The sequence below is a fragment of the Chlamydotis macqueenii genome, chromosome 1 (assembly GCF_036417535.1).
Source record: "Chlamydotis macqueenii isolate bChlMac1 chromosome 1, bChlMac1.mat, whole genome shotgun sequence".
Classification (NCBI taxonomy): Eukaryota; Metazoa; Chordata; class Aves; order Otidiformes; family Otididae; genus Chlamydotis; species Chlamydotis macqueenii.
The window spans coordinates 127,089,698-127,112,622 of record NC_141556.1 but is presented as its reverse complement, the minus strand read 5'-3'; the positions used below and the strand labels follow the sequence as shown (position 1 = coordinate 127,112,622).

Sequence of the window (22,925 nt, the reverse complement as noted above, 5' to 3'; positions counted from 1 at the left end):
TTCTCAATTACACTTTAGAAACAGTATATGGAAGGTTTAGTTCTGCTTCTATAACTTTCAGTCCCTTCTCTAAGTAAATGTTTCCTAATATTCAGTTCCATATTCTAAGATGTTGTAAGACTATGAATATGAAATCAAGTTCCACTTTTTTCTTCTCCTGGAAATCAGTTGGTAATGTCTTGACAACTTTTAAAACATTCTATGAACTCTTCTACCTGGAAAGAAATATAAACGAAGCAAATAGATTTGTACTACAAATTAAAAAAAAAATCAAAATTGAAACATTAATATATTTAAATTGTTTTGATAAAAGAATATGTGTGTTAACTCACAACAGCAAAGAATGTACATGTTAAATCTCTCCTGTGGTGATGTATTAGTTTAATAAGCCAGAGCAAGTATACCATCATAAAGATACTCTAAAAGATGGCTAATCATTATTAATTTGTTGATAATTGACTGCAATAACAGTAATCAAAAAAACTTCACTCGATGTATAATAAATAGTTCAACAGGAATTCCACTGCATTAATACAGCATTAATTAATATCTACTTGTAAAGAGTTATAAGTTTTCAATAGGCTGTGTGATAGTTAAACTTTACAGAAGTGCCACATCTTCCTTAATTTCAATTGTATTCACTAGAATAACATAAAAAAAAGCACCACTTGCTACTACTGTATGTATATTCTGTAATTCTATTCCAACCAGCAAAGACTGATATCACACCAAAAAGTCCTAGTGGTGAAGTGTGGAGAGCCAGAAAGGGTTTGGTGGATGGAATACAAAACCCACCTTGCATCATTTTGCCAAGTGTTCAAAACACACAGTGTACCTCTGGGAAAGGAAATCAAAACGCCTCAATCTTTTCTTTCCTTTCCTTTCCTGCAAAAGTGTAGCAAGCAAGCGGGCAATTCAAAGACAAATTGACCATATATATCAAAAAACTATGTTTTATAGCACTAATTTTACAATACCAATTTCAAATCTGACAGTGTAAACACAGGCACTCATGAAGAGTCTGACTGAAATTAAGAAACGAGGCCAAAACCCATGTTAGAATAACTTGGAGTAGGATCACACTCCTTAGGCAATTTCTTTACATGAAGTTCAAGGCAAAAAAAAAAAAAACAACTAATTCTCATGGTTAAATCTCATAGCTTTTCTCTATTAGGACTAATAGAACTACTTTCAACAGACACATTTTCCCAAGGGTTTATAAAGCAGAAGTTTCACAACACAGTATGACAGGTGGAGTACACACATAACTGGTATACACATAAAGGATTGCTGAAATGCACTTTTAAAAGTTCCACTTATCACTCACTGTCTCTGCTTTGGAATTCAGAAGTGAGCAAAAGAAGCATACAGGGATATTGCTTGTAGCTATCAACTGCAAGAAATATACTGGAAGTCCAGAAAAAAAAATAGGCAGGGTTTCTTTATACTTTCAAATATAAATTTTGATTTGTATAATTATTTACTGTACCACAGTGCACTCAAAACTAGTATTTGTATTCTGGACTGAATTTGAGTGACATTTTTATGATGCAAAAATAATTGTGTTCTTTTTGAAGATAACTTGCACACTGGCAGCCCTAGAGAGAGCACTTACCGATAAAATTGCACATTGGTGTTCATGTTAGTTCTACTTACGCATAGAACTTTGGTATGCAAAAGTTATTTTAATTGAAAAGTGACTAAAATGGTAGCTGTTGTATTATTGCTATGTTAAAGACAAGTTAATAACGTCCAATAAAAATTCATACATATTTCTGTATATACTCGTACAGATCTATTATAAATTCATAATTTACAGCTGACATGGTATTTTTCCTTTCCCTTTTTCAGATAGATTCAGCATTAAAAAGACTTTGCCTTTCCAGTTATTACACAAAGATTAAATGCTACAGGCAGATGGGGATAATTTATTTCTTTTTTTTTTTTTTTGCATGTCCAACCATCCTCCTCTTTTCACCTGCTTTTATCTGGCCTGAGTTAACTTTTATTTATTCCATCTTCATTCATCTGCTTCACTCTTCCTTAGTTCTCTGCAGCTTTTGGAAGAATATATAAATAATAAGATAAACACTACTCTTGCTCTGTTGTGACTTTTTCCTTTCATTTAAAGCACGTTCTGGGACTTTCAAGATAACTCCTGCTCTCTGAATAAGACTTCTGAGTGTCTGAATACTGAATTATTGAAACCTTGGAAGTACAGTATCACACTGATTGAGGTAGATAGTTATGACTCAGAACTATGCCATCTTTTATTTTGATAACATCACAAAATCATAAAACAGAATATTAATATACTGTATACATGTCAAAATGATATTTCACTATAATATGCATATCAAAAAGTAGTACTTTATTTCCTAAAAACAAATCACTGTAATGAAACAAGACAGCCAAAATGACTCAACATGTTCCTCCTAAAATTACATTAAAATTCATTCATTGCTCTGAAAAATTTTAATTTTGAGAAGATTTATTCCTATTAAAGGAAATCAACCAGTTCTAAAACTAGCCCTGATACATTTTGGGCCAGAATTTAGCCTTATTAAGCCTGGAGAAGTCAAAATCTGAATCTTTATATTCATCTCACCCTAGTATTAAAGCCAATGAGCTTTAGATGCTTTCAGAATTAATTTCCTAAGGTAATAGTAATTCTCTATTGTTTAATTTTGATGCATGTTCTAGCAGTTAATCTTTTGATATTCCATCTCATTAGCTTAAGCCATAAAACACTGACATGTTCACTGCATTAAAAAAAAAAAAATTCTGAGTTAGCTAGGAGAATCTAGCTAAAATGCCTTAGGAATGATGTTGAACAGCTCACATAGACCACATGCAGCCAGCCCATGCAAATGTGTTCTTCGTTAGAAAAGATTTTCTCATTGCTTAAAAAAGAAGTTATTCTATTGCTACTACACTGGCTCTTATCATAACAATTTTCCTGACATATTAATGACAAATATATCATCATTATCTCTCTTCTCCTTCAGCTGGAACAGCACAGAACAGCCCTTAATCTAATTGCATCTCCAAATTCATAGGAAAACAGTCAATCGTGGTAAAGACTTGCTTGACTGCACCACCAGTAATGATTCAAACAGGACTATCACTACCTCTGTAATTCACAGATTCAAGACAGCAACATCACTAAAATACGAAACACTGAAGCACATTCTGGAAGGCAAGAGTAGTCTGTAACTTCTGATTTCCTTGGTTCTGTCAATTTTGCCAGCCCATTAACACTAAAATAACTGCTGACATCCAGTTCAAGCCTGGGCACCAGTTCTGCGGAAAGCTCCACTTTATCTCAGCAATGTCAGAAGACTGGTTTAGAGGTTAGGGAACATCAATGTGTTCTGTTTCCCCTCACTTGGCAGCCCGAGTATATTCTTTTAAATGGTAATATAATTAATCAGTATGATAGCTTGGGAATGTAATGTAAAATGAATTTTAAAAATCCAATTTCACAACTGCCAAATTCATTTAGCACAAGAAATGGTTTAGCTTAAGCCCAGAGAACCCCACAACCCCACTCCTAACAGGGGTTTTCTTCAAAATTACTGAGGCACATATAGAGCAAAACAAAAGTATGACTTAGTTACAGAATATTAAGTGCTAAGTGTTTCATAACAACAGAATTTTCAAAAGTATAACTTAGGGTAAAAATGTCAAGAACACTAGGTTTACAAAACAGCCCCACTAATGGACAAGCATACCTGTGGTTACACCCATTGCAGCTAAGCGATGCATTCTGAACTTGAAAGCTGAAGCTTTAAATAGTCTAATCTTTAAAAAAAAAATTAATACATTTTCATTCAAAAGGACACTTTCATTTTTATGACCTCAGAGTGTCACAGATACCTAGATGTTTTACTTTCTTTCTGCAACACTGCTACATCTATTACCTGTGCTAACATACAAATATCAGAGACACTCCTCCTCCTCCAAATGCTAATACACTAACAGTAGCAAAACAACTTTACAGAAAATAAAGAGTAGTATCAGCTAATAATATTACTAACTTACAAACAGCATACATATCCTATGGATGCACTGGTTTGCTTTTACAAGACTAATGTACTCTGATAAAACCTACATCTTCTTCAGCAAAATACTAATACTAAAGAAGATTTTGAAATTTGTTCTCAGAATTTTTTCTTTGAGTGGTACAACTGCTAGGGCAAAATTTAAGTAACAAAGACAAAACGTAAGAAGAAAAAAAATATTACTTCTACAGTTGTTTAACTCAAAATAGATATCATAAGTGTAGCACAAAGTAACTTAAAATACTACAATATTTCTCTATGCCTGAAAAGGGTGATGAAAAGGGAATTGCTTAAATTTAGTCTCTATTCATTAATATTCCATGAGACAATTATGATAGTATCAAAATAATTTATTTAAATTATTTATAATTTTAGCAAATAATTTTACTCATTAGAACATACTGAAGAAACTTATTAACAGTATTTATTATCCCTAACAAGAGCAGTGTCACGTAGTTTGATATAGAGGCTATATAGCATTGCTTCTTTTCGCCCAAGTGAAAGTGTGCGGCTCTGAAAGTAAGATTTCCTAAGTATAACAAAATTTCAAGCATTTGTTTTCAGAAAACACATTGTTGAAGACAGTCAAGAATAAACACATTATTTGTTTGGTTGTTCAGGGGTAATTCAGCAAGAATAGCAATGTTTTGGGAAAACATAAATTTCTCTCTTCTATTTCTCCCATTTCCCAAAACACCCAAATCTAAAAGGACTGCTGCACTAACATCTTTTACAAGTGGGAAAGAAGTGGCATGGGAGCACTGTGCTTGCAAATTCTGGAAATTGTGCAAGGTCTCCCAGCAGCATCTGTGGCACAGTGTATTTTCTCACCATTTGCTACTGTGGACCATTAATTCCTTCAGGCCCATAGGAAGGCACAACTGAAACCAACATTTTGAAAAACTGGTAAACATTTTATCTTCAAGACTGTAAATATCATCAACAACATTCTAGAGGAAAAGATGTTTTATCTTCTAACAGCTCTATTTTTGAAGTCTACTTAGTGTCAGCACTATACTATAAATAACTATCCTAGAAGTGTATCCTAGAACTCATTCTGGAGACTGACAGCCAAACACAAATAATTTGTTCTTAAACTAAATGTACCAGAAATTACACATGTGCATATATATATTTATATATATAAACACACATACACTGAGTGTATGTATAGTTTACGATAATATATATCTGTAGCAAGTTTATTATGCATGTCTCTGGGACACTAAATGTCTAAAGAATTTTAAAAGAACCTTCTGACTTCATTCGTTCACAGCACTGAGGATCATATTAACCTAACATAACTGCATGCTTAATATCTATTTTCTAGATGATATTCTTAAGTGCTTCACAAATGGCACCTATTTAATATATCTAACAACAGAATGAAGGTAAAACTTCTACCTGTCTTACAGAAGAAAATTAAAAACCACAAGACTACTGAATCACCTAGAAATGCCCTGAAATTTCCTGGAAAATAACAACTTCTTGGCTCTTTTACTTCTCACTCGTAAATCAACATTCCCAAGGTATCTTGTAAATTTCAAAATAATGACCAGAAATCTGATAATGACTCAGAGAAAAAACAAATACACATAATGGTATCACTAAAGCTAGTGATACTAAAGCTATCACTAAAGCATTTTATCATATTTCTATGTCTTGTGTATTTTGACATTATTTTTTTAAATATATTTTTATATTTTTTTTTCCATTAAATAAAAGTATCAAAGGAGTCATTATCATTACAGTACTTAAGAATAAGTAATGTCATGTTAATTTCCAATACATCTGACTGTCAATGGTTTTAAACATTTTCTGTTCTGTCATTTTATTCCCGATGGGTAAGATAAGCAACACTTTCAGGGCCAGTTCCTGCCTGCAATACTCACCTTGTATGGTATAACATCTCTTTAAATTAATTTAAGGTCTAATCAGAGAGAGTACAGGGGAATAAGGTTGGAACAATCCAGGCTTGAAGATTGCGAAGAGGTGGAACTGAGATATCACCTGAAGCAGAAGGAATGTTGTTAGCAGCCCAGGCAACAAGCAGCTATATAAAAAATATCCCGTACTGACTACATGAAGACCAAAATACAAAGCCAAGACCAAAGTGAAACAAGAGATACTGTTGTCAGGTAATGCAAAAAAACGGATATTAGTTACAAAGACTGACAATAATATCAGCATCCCTCTGGTAACTTAGAGAATTATTTTCTACCTACTCAGACACCTTATAGATTCAAGGTAAAATACTCCACTGTGCTCGTAGTCATCCTGCACCATATGTGTAGCATATCCTGACATCAAATTGCCAGCACCTTTAGCTAGTGCTTTGGGGCTATAAATGAAATAAATCACATTTGCTTTTCACTTAATTACCACAATGCTAAAGATGCAAGTGGATTCAGTTCCAGCCAACTGTCTTGCCCAAGTCTCTCACAGATGTATAAATACAGACTTAACTTTCAAAGGGTCCAGCTTGTGCTTCCTTTTTCTGTGCTGTCTTTTGAAGTTTTGAGCTTATCTGTTTTATGTAATGTAACTGCAATAATATTGCCTCTGAGTTAGCTCTGCAATAATTCACTCCTGGTACAGCAATAATTGAGCAAACAGAAGCTTCTACCAGAGGCATTCTTTTCTATTATTTATTGTAATTTTTTTTTCATAATTTAATGAGAAACATTTCAAAAGCAACATTTTTATTCTTTCATGTTAAATTAATTTACAGTGTTATAAGCCACAATGAAAACAGAGAAATCACCAGCAAAAAAGCATTTTAATAAAGACAGATTTCTGCAAAATTTTTAAACTAAATTAATAAAATATTTTTTTTCTATTTCTGTCAGGTTCGGCTTGTCTCTGCCCCTGATTATTTAGAAATACGGTGAAAATTACATAACAATGAAAAAGGAGAAAATATATCAAGACAAAGAAATTGAGAATAAAAATGGTTTTTTTAACTTAATTAAATCTGATTCATTTTAGTATGCTTTATTCTAAATATTTGCCTCTATCTAATATGGAAAACATCAACCTTCAGTCTGGTGTTGTACAGATCTTAGAAAAATATTTTTAAAAAAATCAAATTAAGTAAACTACCTTCAACAATAAAATAAAATAAAATACAAAATAGAAAATAAAATAGGAAAACAAAATACATAGCTTCCTCTCTGTTTCCTCCATCTCACTCTAACACCTGGTTCAGAGTCTACTGAGCCAGATACAATAGAGGTTGATGATCTGCAAAATTCCTTGTGATACCAACAGGACTTGAGTCTCCCAGATTTAGGCTCAGTGCAAAGAACTAATAGCTGTGGAAATGTAACTGCAGGTGCAAATTTGCTCTAAGGACAACATGAGGCCTTTCTTTTATGCCCGATCACAGAGCTGGATTAAGCCTGGGCAATTACAGAGGTGGATTAAATTTGGGCAATGAACCTGTTTTTACCTGGGGCAGCACATAGCCCAGCAACACCTGGGTGTAAAACGTATAAGTTAGATGTCTAACAGGAAACACAAGATAATGAAATAACAGGCGGTCACGTAATAGCTCCTATTGCAGAAATAACATTTCTTGGCACTATTTTTCAGGCAGTGCTGACCCTCCATAGTATTATACGCCCCACAAAATGAAGGCTAAAATAAAATGGCTAATTTTATTTTTTTAAAGCCAATCAAGAAGCTGGGATTTAAACACTATTGCAATTCTTACTCATAGTATATGGAATTACAATACCACAGTTAAAAAGAAGGGATGATCTGTTGAGGTTAACTTACAGTTGTGTCTGTAATTGGTGTAACATAAGTAAGAACAGGTTTATTTCCTAGCTTTGATCCAGGAGCTTCCAGCAGGTTTCCAGTTTACGGGAAGAAAGGATTTGCCACTTCATTTGTAGATCAGTGAAATACACTTTGATATAAACAGTACAAAAAATACTGGGACAGCTGTAAGCTTTCCCCAGCAAAAGACCTTTGAAGTTCAACAATGAAATCTAGTGACTCAGTGTTTAGGGGTTTTTGTACTTTGTCCTCTAGGAAGAGTGTTTTGCTGTTCTCTTTTGCTGAACTATGAAGTAGTTTCAGAAAAACAGTCATTAAAATTGTGTCCAGCCCAGCAACATGAGGTAGAAATAGAAATTAAGTAGGTTTAATACAATAGAAAACGTATGGTATTTCTGGAGAGTACATAATTTATATCTTTAATCTGCTTAGTTACTAGTTAACTCTCATATTTGCTCAAATGGCAATGTTCCCCTAGAATGCTGTAACATCTGATTCAGATAGCAGAAATTAAAATTCTGGCATTAAGAAAAATAGTCTCATAGTCTCTTTAGAGGCTTAATTCAGTTATTTGATAACGAATTATCAGAGTAACCTGACATACGATCTTTTTGACTGATACAAATTTGTCAGTCAAGCTCCTATAAACTACAGAGACTTCTAACATGAAAAACAAGTGAAGTAAGAAAGTCACAAGAAAATACAAATGTTCATCTTCTGAACTGATTAATATGCACACTTCTTGGTGCTCATGGCATCTTTTGGTTTTGCATTATCTTTTCAATTATATAGACAGTACAAAATTAAAGCCTTTTATTTTAAATGACGAATCCAGATGTTTTCCCTCACATACGAACAACTCTGTTAAGTGTTAGTATATCATACTAAAAACAACCTAAGCAACCAGCTGATAAGCAATGTGTTCTTCTGTCTGCTATATTTGTTCATAAATATTGTCTTCTGTTTTAGATGCTGCAATCTGGTCAGCTGAAAGCTTCTAATACACCGAGGCAAAAATAGACAGTTACCTTTCAGATTTCTCCTGCCATTCCTCCAGCGTCTTCCAGGTCTATTCTGATTCAGCAGAGTTATTCCACACAAAAGGACTGATGCAAAACCTTACTGTATTATTGCAGACACTTCAATCTAACTTTAAATCTCAAAGGGCTCTAGATCAGCATATCTACACCACAAATGACCTACACTTGCAAGGTAAACTGCTAAACTAGACTCTGAGAATAGCTTGGCATAATTTATCATAATATATTATAACCCTAAAAAGACTCCTCTCTGTCTCAGCAACCAAAGTATCTCAAAGAAAAGTGACAAGAGACAGTAAATGCAGAGAGAAAGAGAGAGGAAAGAACAAGGATTCCACAAGTCTGAATAAAATGAGCATTATGTCCCTTTCACTTACCTAAAAATACCTGTCCCTTTCACACACTTGCCTTTTTGTATGCACAGGATAGCAGATAAACTTACTGACCACTATGCTTCCCTTCTTGAGGCCTGTTCCGCCTCATTCTCTAGTACTAAGAAAAACCGTTTCCCTGGGTTCAGTTATTGAGTGGTATCAAAGATAGGAACAGGCTACAACAATGGAAGGCAAACGGATTTCTGCACGCTGGTGTGAGCTCTCTTCACCCTTCCCATCCCTGAGAAGCAGTAGCAGTCCTCCATACAGCAGAATTGTACAAAGAATTCATGGGCAAAAGTCTGACTGATTATGGTAGCCATGGAGAAAGTTCATAGCTGTGCCCATTCAGATGTCCTGACAACCTCACCAGCTGAACTGAAGCAGTGAAAACCTTTTTCTGCAACAGTGAGAAAGCTACCACCCCAAGAAGTGGCATAAAGGAGCCAAAATTCTTTCCCTAAGTGAACAAATACTCGGTTTCAAGGAAATTTTCTATGGAAAAGAATCATAGAAACATATGAAGAACAGAAAGCATTAACACCTTTTTCACCTGGTGAAAACAAAGAGGTAAGACAAGCCAGAACATCAGACATTTCTCAGTGAGGCAGAGTAAAACTAAACAAATGTCACTGCAACACTTATGAGGCAGTGGACAGGTGCATCAGCAGAAGACACAGCTTACAACTTAGAGTGATCTGGCAGAGGAAGCTTTCTAGGCATATCTTCATATACCTTCATAGTTACCTATGGCTAAAGTCATGGTCATTGTTTGGGGGAAAAGTGATCTCAGCAGTTCGAGTTTACATTTTATTTCTCTTCTATTGTCTCATGGGGCAATTTAGAAATGTACTGAGTGGTAGGACCTACATGAAACTATAAGCTCTTTAACTGGTATTAGGTAGAAGACAATCAAATGAAGAAGTAAAATAAAAACCAACCCAAACCCAAAAACATAACCATTACATTTACAAGAGAGAGAGAGAGAACACTCATACATTATATATATATCTCAAATCACACTACATTTAAGCACCTAGTGTAGCCAGTTAGTTATTTAGCTACTTAGGTTCTCTCCAAGTCGTAAGAGGCATATACGCTTCTCTAGAAGGCAAATAGCCCCAGACTGGCTGGGCCAAATTGCCCTCTGGAAGTACTTCTCTCTTACTATTGTCTGTGCAGAACTCAGAACAGGTAGTGCAACCAAGCTGAGCTGGGTCGCACAAACATCCAGCTCTAGAATCCTCAGTACAGGAAAGACATAGACCTGTTGGGCTGAGTTCAGAGAAGGACTGTAAAAATAATCAGAGAGCTGGAGCTCCTATGAAGAAAGGCTGTGAGAGTTGGGGTTGTTCAGCCTGGAGAAAAGGCGGCTCCAGGGAGACCTTATTGAGACCTTTCAGTACTTAAAGAGGTCTTATAAGAAAGATGGGGAGAAACTTTTTATCAGGGCCTGTTGCACCTGCAAGGGGTAATGGTTTTAAACTAAAAAGAGGAGATTCAGACTAGATATAAGGAAGAAATTTTTTACAATGAGGGTGGTGAAGCACTGGCACAGGTTGCCCAGAGAAGTGGTGGATACTCTATCCCTGGAAACATCTAAGGCCAGGTTGGTCAGGGTTCTGAGCAACCTCATCTAGTTGTACCTGTCCGTGCTCCTTGTAGCGGGGGTTGGACTAGATGACCTTTGAAGGTCCCTTCCAAACCAAACTATTCTGTGATTCTAAAGCCCTGCAGTAATGCAAGTTCAGAAACTCCTCTTGGACATTTCTTTGTGGGGCGAGAGGTACAAACATGAGTTGTTGTTGCATTGCTTGTGAGATGAAGACAATAGGATATCTATATTTGGTCAGCCAAATAGCTTTCTAGATTACACCGACTGCCAGTCTTAGTGGGAGTTTAAACACTTACCTTACACTTACACTGTTAAGTCCCAAAAATAAGTGTCAGAAGCTGACTCTTCAACTCTACCACCTACAGTATTTCAGTAAGGACAAGCAGCAGATAGGCAACAGGCTGGTTACATGGCCTCTAAAAATGTAAAGGCATACAAAACACCGAAGAGATGACATTACTTTATTTCTATAATCTGGTTACTCAGTAGGTAACAACTGGTATCTGGCTACAAACAGCACAGCTTGTGGCTGCTTGAACCATTGTTTAAGGACATATTATCCTAAATTCACCTAGAGAAAATTCACAGATGACAAGGTTATTTGAAAAAAAATATATAGCCCACAAGATGAACAGGTTATCTGAAACTGTATAATCCTAAAATCAGATGAGAATAAATATAAAGGATAATAGAATATATATATTAAAAATGTAATATATATTACAGAAGAACCTATAGAATAGAATTTCTGTGAGCCTACATCTGATTTCTGCTCTAAATAATGTAATTGAATCTCATGCAAGCATCTCATTACTGCTCTTTTAGGGTACTTGGTAGATATCATAACATCAGATGATTCCCCTAAACAGAAACATATACATAAAATCAGAGAACTGGGAATACAAAAATGGAAATTATAAACTCTAGAAGGAATAGCAACGCACATTTAAGTAGCTATATAACTTTGTTACAATATTCAACCTCGTAAAAAGCAATTACTATACTAGCACTTTCAGGAAGATAAGCCCAGCTTTAGTTAACTTTACTGAAAAAAAATGTAGCAAAACTATAAGTAACCATAATTTAAGGCTACTTTCCAGAATTCCCAAACAACATGTATTTTACCCAAAAGGAAAATCGTGAACATCAGTTCAGAATCTCCTAACGTAATTACCAGCACTGCCACAAACGAGGACAAAGGTCCTCCTCCAGAAAGTTGCTATTATTTTCAGTGATAATAGGTGATGAATCCACTCAAATCATTACAAAACGGACTGAGATAACACTTCTGTACTACTAATCACTCTAGTAAAAAAAAAAAAAACTTTTATTTCACATGTGGGGAAAATGGTAGTTTCTGTGGTGACCATCAATGAACTGCAATCAGGCACTCAAGAGAAAACACTCAAACTGAAATAGTATCCGACAAAATAAATAAGTCACATTAAAAATGTGGCACAAAAGGATAAATGCATATGCAGAACTTCATACTGACAGAAGAGATTCAATTTCTTGTCAGCAGTTGAAAGGAATAAAGTCTAAAATTCTGATGGAAAATGAAATGGGACACTCACTTAGTGATGATATAAACAAAGTTAATTTTGTCAAACGTGCTGCCAGTTTATGTAGCGGGATTTGCTATGCTACAGTATGCAACTGCTGCACAGTGCATAACGCAGAATAGCTAGTATTGTGAAAATATGCTAATTCACACGCAGAAAACCTGTGCTATGGCAGCCATATGCCCATAAAAAGGACAAGTTTACAGCATTTCTTACAAGACAACTATTTTTCTCAGTACAGTCTAAAACATTTAACAAAACAAGTTGAATTTGTCTCTGAAAAGCATTTGTGATTTTATTTTATTCCTTTATTTGTATTCTTTGTAGGTCATTACCTTATTACATACTCAGGAAGACACCTGCTCTAAGCCAAAATTAATACTTTTCTTCAGTTATGCATTATATAATTTATCCTTTTTATAGTAACATGTTAATAATCACAATACAAGCATTTTTATTTTTACCTGCTTTGGGAAAATACACATTTGGTCTCACTAACAAAAAATTACGTGAGCTTCAGCCATGTGTTTTGAATATTCTGGTATGAGGTATAATTGCAAAAGGCACAGATACCCTTCCAAACACATCAGAAAAACATATTAAAAGCTATCGTTGGGTTTTTGCCAACAGTTTTTATTGGTTATTCACTTTTCAAATAAATCTGCTATAAACAATACAAAGAAAATGGACAAACTAAATGGCAGACTAAACTGTACCAGTAAAGGCAGATTAGACTGATGATCACAGGAAGACCAAATAGTAGAAGTCTTCAAAGTTTTGGTAACTACTCAATCTGATTCCCATCACTTCACATTGATGAGCTACAGTGAAACACAGCATATGCTTAGTAAGATTATGAGAGAGCCCATCCGTCTAGTTCTTTGGATGTGGGAGGTCGTGTTTTAGAAAGCCTACACAGACAGGGATGAAGCATCCTAGAGAAATGATAGGTCGGGAGAAGATGTAGGAAATGGAACCTATTCAGGAATAATGACAAAGCACCTTATCCGTTCTATCCCATTTCTATTTGTGATGTTTCATGCTCTCCTCTAATAGTCTTAATTAATATAGCACAACCTCACACTGAATGCTACAAAAATCATATGGAATTGACACTGAAATTCCCACTGTTATTTGAATAGAGCAAAATCACAGTCTTAAAAGACAGCAGGAATACTAGACTATCAATATTATAAGATATATAATATAATATTGATCACACGCTGGGCTGACAAACAGTTTTTACACAAACCTGTTACTTCTCTGAGAGGGAAAAATAAACCACAAACCAGCAAGCCTAACCCAGATGACAATCTACAGTAGTATAAACCAAACATAAACAAACACACACAACTGAATTTCTTTTCAGACTTGATCCTTAGAATGCATTTGAAAGTTACTCATTTGCATGTTGTTTAGGACTTAAAGCTTCAAACACAAATATACATTTATATCTATATGCGTAAGAAGTCTCATCAATTTCATCAGTTCATTTTTATAGGACTGTAGATTTAAATTAACAGCGTCCTTATCTTTGTGTCTTCTATAGTAGCACATTAATCATAATGTAGTTGAGTGGTATGACATTAAAATGTGTTAAAAAGTGTCTTTGGTCCTTTGTGCTACTGGATTATTGCATCTATCATATCTATCCTTGGTTCATAAATAAAAATAAAAATACACCATGGAACCTGATTGAACATAGATACCATCTTTGTCCTCTTTTTCAAGCACATTTATACACACTCTACACTGATACGCTGTCAGAGACACCAGAAGCTACCTTTTTGTGTTGTAAAGTACATCTTTCCCCTTGATACAATGCATTCAATTAAAAATACAGGCATGAACACAAAATACTATTCTTTTACCAAAATATGTGATCTTACCAGCAAACTAGGAACTAAGTGTGAATAGACCTAATTAGAAGGACTGTAGCCTACAGGAGGACTCAGTCTAGAACTGTGCTAGCACTTCCCACTCTCTTTGCACAAACACATCAATCTGATAATACCAAGGTAAATCTCAATTAAAAAAATAATTAATTCAAGCAAGTTACCATTCCCATTTGGATGACAACGTTTGAGGAAATCTCTATTTTACATGTAAGAGTAATTGATTAATGAAAAAAAAAATATTGAAGTCAAAGGTTGCAGATTTCAATTCTGTGCATAAGGAAAGAAACTCCAATTTTAATTTATGGTACCCTGAAAAATACTTGTACTCCTTTCATTGCTTCCCTCTAGCTTTCACCTTTCAATCCTCCCATCAGTTTCCACTCATAAGAGTAATTTTAAAATATATAATTACTTTTATTCTCTGTGTTCCCTTCTCCTCACTTAATCTTTTTCTTTTTACTATTCACTTTTCCTCCGCACTCACTCAAACACATTACTCAAACTCCTGGGAGATGCTTATGAAATTTTCTCAAGAAACAGTAAGAAAGTTTTCAATTTCTTACTTTCTCATATTAAAGCTTTTCCATATTTATATTTAAAAATTAATTAGGCTACAGAATGACTGACTATATGGCCAGTGATTATGTGATCAGATCAGAATTCACAAGAATCACAAAACAGTCAAGGCAGGAAGGCATCTCTGGAAATAATCAGATGTAAGTGCACTGCTCATAGTAGGCCATATCCAGCCAAGGTTTGAAGATCCCGGTAACGGAGATACCACAGCCTCTCTGGACAGCCCATTTAATGATTTGACCATCCTCATAGTATTTATTTTTTTCTTATGTTAAGCTGAAACCTCCTGTGTTTCGATGCATGCTCACTGCGTCCTGTTCTGTCACTGAGCACTACTGAGAAGAACATGGCTCTGTCTTCTCTACACATTCCCTGTCAGGTATTTACGTACCTGGATAAGATGCCCCTAAGCCTTCTTTTCTTCAGGCTAAACAGTGTCAGCTCTCTTAGCCTCTCTTCATATGAAAGATGCTCCAAATCCTTAATTATCTTTGTTGCCCTTCGATGGGCTCACTCCAGTAAGTCCATGTCTCTTTTGTACTGAGGCACCCAGCCCTGAACCCAGCGCTCCAGATGAGTCTCACCAGTGCTGAACTCCAAGGGAAAGGTCACCACCCTCGACCTGCTGGCAACGCTTTGCCTAATACACTTCAGGGTGCTGCTGGCTGCTTTTGCCACCAATGTGCCAGATTAGAGTTTAAAGACAAAATTAAGTCAGTCCAAGGAAGATGGAGAAAAACTTTTCCTAGCTGGGTGAGCAGGCACTTAGCTCTGATAGAAGACACTCAGATTCAAGCATTTGGTCTCAACTGGAATGGCTGCAAACGAGCACCATTACCATGACGCAGTCACTGACCATGAGGGAGTTTTCTCTCTGGTTAGGAATTCCACACCTGCCAAAACTGCAAGTAGGAACCTGTATAGGTTCAAAGATGTTTCATTGTATCAGTTTGGCAGTTGTTTTTAACAATAAAGAAACTTTATTTCCCTTCCCCATGACCACCAAACACAATACTGGAAAACTCTTGACCAAATGTTTTCAAAGTATCCAATATTTCACAAAATCTGTATTATAACTTTCCACTTTGAGATAATATTTTGTCCTGTCTCAGATTAGGCTGTAATAGTACTTGTGTTAAATCTTAGATTTTGAATTCTAAGTAAGAGGGCTCTGACATCTGTTACTCCATTTCAGGTACTATGGAACAGATTTTGTTTCACAACTGGTAGCAGGTTAGTGTAAAAGGCAAATCTGGATGATTAAACTTTTAAAGAAACAGGTGAGAGAAGAAGGTTGTATTTGATTTCTAAAGCTTTCAGAGACAATTTCAAGCAGAAGTGAGTGAGAAAGTGTTTCAGAACAGAGATAAAGTACTAGAAAATTAATTACTATTAAATATTTTTTAGTAAAGTCAATTGAACTGAGCAAGTATGTTAGAGGTAGTCTCTCTCTCCCCTGTTAGTCAGGTTCATCATCTAATCCATCCATCATGTCAGAAAATTAACTGTGCTGGGCAATCATATGTAAATTATGTTTGAAATGAAGTCTGAAAGAATTTAATTCTCTCAAGGAAGCTATACTGCTAAATAATCGAGAAGAGTCAGAAACATGTATCTACCTCAACTTCCTACTGTTAAAAAACCAGCTGCTTGGATACCTTAAAAAGAAGTGAGCACCTTTGAAGTATTGATGAGAACAGAAGAGACAAGAGTGCCTTGCCTGCTGTTCATGTCCCTTTTTTTAGATAAAAAAAATACCGTGGGAAAATATGTGTACTGCCCATACTATACCTTCTTAGGTGTAACTTAGGCCCTATGTATTTTCATGTCAGATGCAGGAGTTTTGCTGCTAATAATGGAAAGCTACTCAGGTTATAGGCTAAGTGAGTATGAAGGTGGTAATAAAAATAAATTTGCTATGTATTTCATGCCAAAGTTACTAACTTTGCTTCATTTATCATATGCTGTCATACTTTTAGTTAGTCTACACTAACACTAATTCATCAGTTATGATAGATTATTTCATATACATTTGGTAACTTGTGTACGTAGTACAGAATAATTTTCCAGTTATTGTTTAACTAGGTGTCATGTGCAGTATTATTTCTCAAATTTCAGAGAAAAAAAAGCCAGTGATTAAATTCATCTTCAGACTTAATTTTAAATGATTGTATCCATAATATAACAGGATAAACCCACACTAGCTTCAAAATTATATGTAATATTACATAAGCTGTATAAAATGTCACATACAATTATTGCTAAAAAGACAAACCAGAGGAGTAATTAATACAGTTGAGAGTTCATGTCACTAAAAGTATGAAAGCAGAAAGTAAAATTAATTATTTTCATCTCCCTCATATGGTTACTTATCAAACCAGGCCTCATGGGGACACATGATGTATTTCGACTAGGCAATAAAAAGCAGCATGTAATTACACAACTCCTTGGAGTAACTGGTTTATATCCTTGAAAATTCTCCAGAAAGTATTCTAACTGTGTGAATCACCTCAACTATTACATTGCTGTCAGTTCAGACAAATGATGCATGCAAATACATGCTCATATAAACAAACAGCGTGTTTATAATGCAATGGTTTAATATAATTACATCACCAGGTAATTAAAATGTGCAGTTATGTAAGTCTCACTTTTCTCCTTCTGCTTCTGAATGAACTGCTAAGTACTAGGGGAAGATTAATCTTTATTAGTGACATTTAAGCTAATGTTTTCTGCACTTGAAAAGTAGAAGAAACACCTAAAAATGTGAGATTTTACTAGACAAGCAACTTTGCTATATAAAACACTTTCCGCACAGCAAGACATTATCTCCCTAGTTGTTTAAAAAAATAAATTAAAGCTTGAGAGTGTAAAGCATAAAATGGCTGGATCACCAAATGTGAGTGATTTTTTAGTGACAAGGAGACAAAGCTACTACTGAACTCAGAAATTTTGGTTTTTCATTATTTGTATAGAGAATTATTTATCAAAACACTGCTTTATACCTATTGCCTAAAAATAGCAGTTTAAAACACAATTGTAACATTTCAAGACTCCTAATGACTATTTTCACATTATCCAAGCCCATGCAACTGCATAAAGAACAAGACAGAGACCGCAGATCTAAGTTAATCTGTCATATTTAACCGTAACTTCTATGAACTCTATAAACCCAGGTAGTCAAAGTTTCTTCCAAAAGACTTGTGAGACAGTGATATTATTTTGTTTTACCTCCTAGGATCTGGATGCTGCCTGGCTGAAGAGAAAAAAAAAAAAAAATCATGTGCTAAAAAAAAAGAGTCAATTGGAAAACTAATCCTGGCTGAAAGTGTTTAGGATCTTTTCTACACTGGGGCAGAGCTTGTGGTTATACTACATATACTGGATGCTAAAAAAACATATTACAGACAGACTGTATTTGAACGTGTCTGTTTTTATACACATACAATTTACACAGCAAGTTTCTTGGGATACAAGTAATTGCCTGATGTGTTTTATAGAGTAAGTGCACTTCTGGCCCACAGTACAGAGTAAAAAATGGGGCTGATGATACAGATTAGTGAGCAGTAACCCCCTTCTGTAAAGTACATAAATGTATATTTCTGAGATTTCAGTGACTTAAAGCTCCTTTTTCTTTGAATCTTGTATATGCATAAGCTGAGCACAAACGGACACACGTTTGTCATGTTCTTACTTTTCATCCTTATGCATCAAAGTGAATTGTGAGAGAGAACTCTTACGAGCTAAGTATGAAGACTGGAAGAATCAATACAGGAATAACTGAGAAACAGATGAAAAGCCATACTCTTGACTATTCAGCTGACATCAATAATATTGTTTTATTGACAAAACTGTGCTTTAAGAAGTAAAAGTCCTTCATATTTGCTCTATTATTCAGTTTTATAGCAACACAGATGGGCAATATTTGCACCACTACCAGGAAATTGTACTTATTTAGACTGAAAGCTTTTACAACAAAAACTACTGATATGGAGCACTGTGTTAGGACTATTGTAAATATAATTATCTTAATGAATTAATTACTTTCATAGCTAAGCACTCTCAGACTATTACATAATTTTACTTTTTTTTTTGCTTTTGAATAATTTCCTTATGTCTTTCAAATTATATATTTTTTAATGAAAAGTTTTATATAAGAACCACCATAGCATAATATTTGACTTTGTGAACTGTAGAGCAGTTCATAAACATGGATGTGGCTTTTTGCTTATAGCTGGCCTCAGTGCCAGAGAAGGATCAAGAAACAGAAAGAGATAGATTTAGGCTAGACATAAGGGAGAAATTTTTTACAATGACGGTGGTGGAACACTGGAACAGGCTGCCCAGAGAGGTGGTAGATGCCCCATCCCTGGAAACATTCAAGGCCAGATTGGATGGGGCTCTGAGCAACCTGATCTACTTGAAGATGTCCCTGTTCCTTGCAGGAGGGTTGGACTGGATGACCTTTAAAGGTCCCTTCCAACCCAAACCATTCTATGATTCTATGACATATTTAACTTGCTAGAATATCTGTAGACATGGCCTCTGCTAACTTATTCCTAGACTTTGTTCCTAACTGACTTTTACTGGTATTGTCCATTCACTTTATATGAAACTCACAGACACATCACAGAAAAATCTTTAAGGTACTAGTGGAGAAACAGAAGTTCACGTAAGTTTGTGTTTTCATCTGTACATATGTCACTCCAGTAACGGAAAGTTGCTACAAAAGCACCATTTATCATTTGAGATTAATGCAAAGTCTCCAGAAAAACCTGCAGTCACTAAAACAGCTTCACACATGTTAACACACTGTATTACTGACTAAACAAATGCACTGCTTGGTTCAAATAATTTACAGTTACTTTCCTGAACCTAAAACACTTGCTGTTACTGAAATCCCTGAAAATGATGCTCCAATTACTAAGAGCGCCCATTAGTAAAAATATTTTAATTTAATCCTTTAAAATTAATTGTAGTTATTGACTATGTCTCAAATCCATAATAATTTAATGAAATAGAAGAAGATGCAAATCTTGAATGGTCACTTTACTGTAGTTCTTAAAAAATTACAGAAATAAATAAAAAAAAAAGGTCATTCCCTACTACGATTTCTGAAAAAAAGCCCCATTCTCTTTACTTAAACAGAACTTTTTCCTTTTTCCAGGAATAAGGCAGTTTTCTTCTAGTTGAGGAAAGAAAATTAAAAAAAAAAAAAAAAGAAAAGGAAAAAAAAAAAAGACGGTTCTACCAGCTTTTAGAAAGATATTAATTGGAGTCCCTTCAGGATGAGGACATTTGAAAATCCACTTGTGCTTCTTATATAATGAAATTTCTTTTGGTGGCTTAAAAATGGTATAAAGAGGCTGACACGAACTGTGACAAGACCAGGAAGAAAACCAAGTAAATCTAGAAAGAGACAGATCAGCATGCAGGTGGAAATGAAAAAAGCCCACAATAAACCATGTTATCAAAATATTTCCTCCTGCAATCATCAGCTCTAAGTAAAGTCTAAAATTATTGTACTGTTGGTGGACAGGTATGTATGAAACTTTTGGAAGCAAGAGACAACATAACAACCACTTTTTGTGCCTTTGCATACCAATGTTTCTTCTTAAGATGTAAGAATAATTTCTCTCATACAGCCAAGATTAGTCAATAGAACGATGTTTACCTTTTGGAAGTGAAACAAATAGAAACTCTACAACAATTTTTACCCTTCTTGCCATAGAATATCTCATATTTAAATACTAAAAACCTGGAAAGAAGAACTGAAAATTCTATCTTACATCTCAAAGTGCAGAAAAATCTTTAGAAGAAAGCTTACAGTTCAAAACAATTGTTCACATGATGGATATTTTTATGCACCTCATTAATTATTTATAGCAGGAAGGACTTGTATACATTTATTTTTCATTTCAGTTGCAGCTCTGGATGGTTCTTTTGTGGAAATAAAAAAAATCCCAATATACTAGTTGAAAATATAATCAGGTTTACAAAGCACATTACAGTAAAAAATTAAGCATTTGACTTAAATGTTTAGGTATTTCTATTTTGCCAAATAACGCATTTTTCAATGCTCACATAAAAAAATAACTTCTGCAAATACTTGATAATTTAATAGTTTTAGCATCATTACAACCAAAAACCTGATCTAGAGAATACAAAAAGAGAGCCTATATTGAACATTAACCACTCAGTCTAGAATTATCTTCCACTGAAATCTGCTTTCCAGAATCATGCAACTGAATTCAGAAACATATGAGGACTTCAGGTATATTACTACAAAATAAAATTGGCGCAAAGATAGATCACTATTTAAAATGTGGCTGAGGCTTAACTTTTGTCCAGTGCAACACCTGTAGATTTCAAATTATAATGTAATGGAATTTAGCAGCAGTTCAGTCAAATAATTAAAACCATGTATCAATGCAGTAGTGCCAAAATAAGGCAGTAGTATTTCCATACAAGGTACTTACTTAACATAATTGCTTATAACTAAAATTTTTCACAGTATGTTTTTCATAAACAAAAGCATAGAACCTTTAGCACCTGGATTTTCCAGTTTTGAACTCTCTGTCAACAAGTCAGTCATGCACTATCAAGGAATGCTGGAAGAAAGGGCCCTGCCTTCCCAACAGCCAACCAACCTCATATTTAAGAAATCTAAGACCTCACTCAGACATATGTCTATTCCTCTCAGTAACTGCCGTGAAGAAAGCACAACAAAAGTATAACATATTTCAACAGCACCATCTCAACTAATTTTTTTTTCTTCTTCCTCAAGATTGTCTGGAATACCAAATACAATATTCTCTCTCTTTTAAAAGATTTTTTTTTTTTGTTTCCAGAGAAAAACAACTGTCTGAAAACTGTCCAGCCATTAACTATGAAAATTTTAATCATTATCTCTTTTTATTATCGCAACTGAGCATGTTGACAATAATGAGCCAAATATCAAATTAACATTTTTCACGTATTTGAAAGTTATGGAGAAAAACTAATTGAGTTAAGCTACACAGAATAATCTTGATGCAATTTATATAACTCCTACAAATATGAGAAATGCTTAATAAACTCTCATGTCTGCCAAATGCTCAATTCAAGCGTGTAGCTTGGTAGAGTCATTAATTTTTATGTGATAAAAAAAAAAAATCTGAACCTCCATTTCAACAAAGTTTCCTTTCCGTACATTTTAAAGCTGTAATTCAAAACACATTTTCAAATGTGTTATATGCTGAAAGATGTCATAGAGAATCATGATGTGACTCACATTAGATCCCTGAAACAATTTCCACAGCAACACTTACAGGTTAGTAGTAGAATAATTTCTCTTTTTCAAAACAAATTCAGTTTTGTTGAGTCACTGCACACTGGAAAAAAACCCCATCACTTTGGATCGTCACATGTATCTAAACTGAAGTGCTTGACTTACCTGCCACTGTTTCATGAGCTCCCGAACCATTTTGGTATCCTCCAGTATCTTTTCTTTGTGTGTAGCATCCTGCAGGACATTCACAGTTGTTTCAGCTTCTGTAAGCCAAGCAAGGAACTTTTCGAGATCAAGGTAGAATTGTTGCAACATTCTTAGGGCTGATTCCAGTGCAGCTTCACGCTCACAAACCCTGCACAATTACAAATAGTCAAATGCAGCACTACTAGGAAGAAAACAAATCTTAATCATTAAATCAAGATATAAAAAAAACCCCTATATATTTATCATGTACCAATCAAGGTAAGTTTGCAGATGCACTGGCTAAAGAAATTGAACTGTATATTTGGCAGGTAGGCTTCCTTTTTTTGTCTTTTTGCCTGAGAAGAAGTAACTGGAATTCATTTGGTAAAAAATAAAGCGGAAGTATTTCTTTGAAAGAACTATGCCTGAAGCATGTACAATTAAAAAAATAAATCAGAAGTAATTACTGGATTTGTTTTAATTAGAGATTGTTTTCTCATTTGTTATTAACACTACAGTGGGAAAAACTTGTTTATTTTCAGAAATCACAAAATAAT

General features: G+C 34.6%; 1 protein-coding gene across 11 annotated transcripts in view; it reads right to left on the bottom strand.

Moving 5' to 3' along the window:
• Nucleotides 1-22,925, bottom strand: part of DMD (dystrophin) — a 1,302,935-nt gene that overhangs the window by 231,415 nt on the left and 1,048,595 nt on the right. For all 11 annotated transcript variants that reach the window (XM_086766697.1, XM_086766715.1, XM_086766672.1 and 8 more), the window contains one exon: nucleotides 22,348-22,537. In XM_086766697.1, the coding sequence (XP_086622823.1) occupies nucleotides 22,348-22,537 (190 nt within the window). The remainder of the gene's footprint in view (nucleotides 1-22,347; nucleotides 22,538-22,925) is intronic.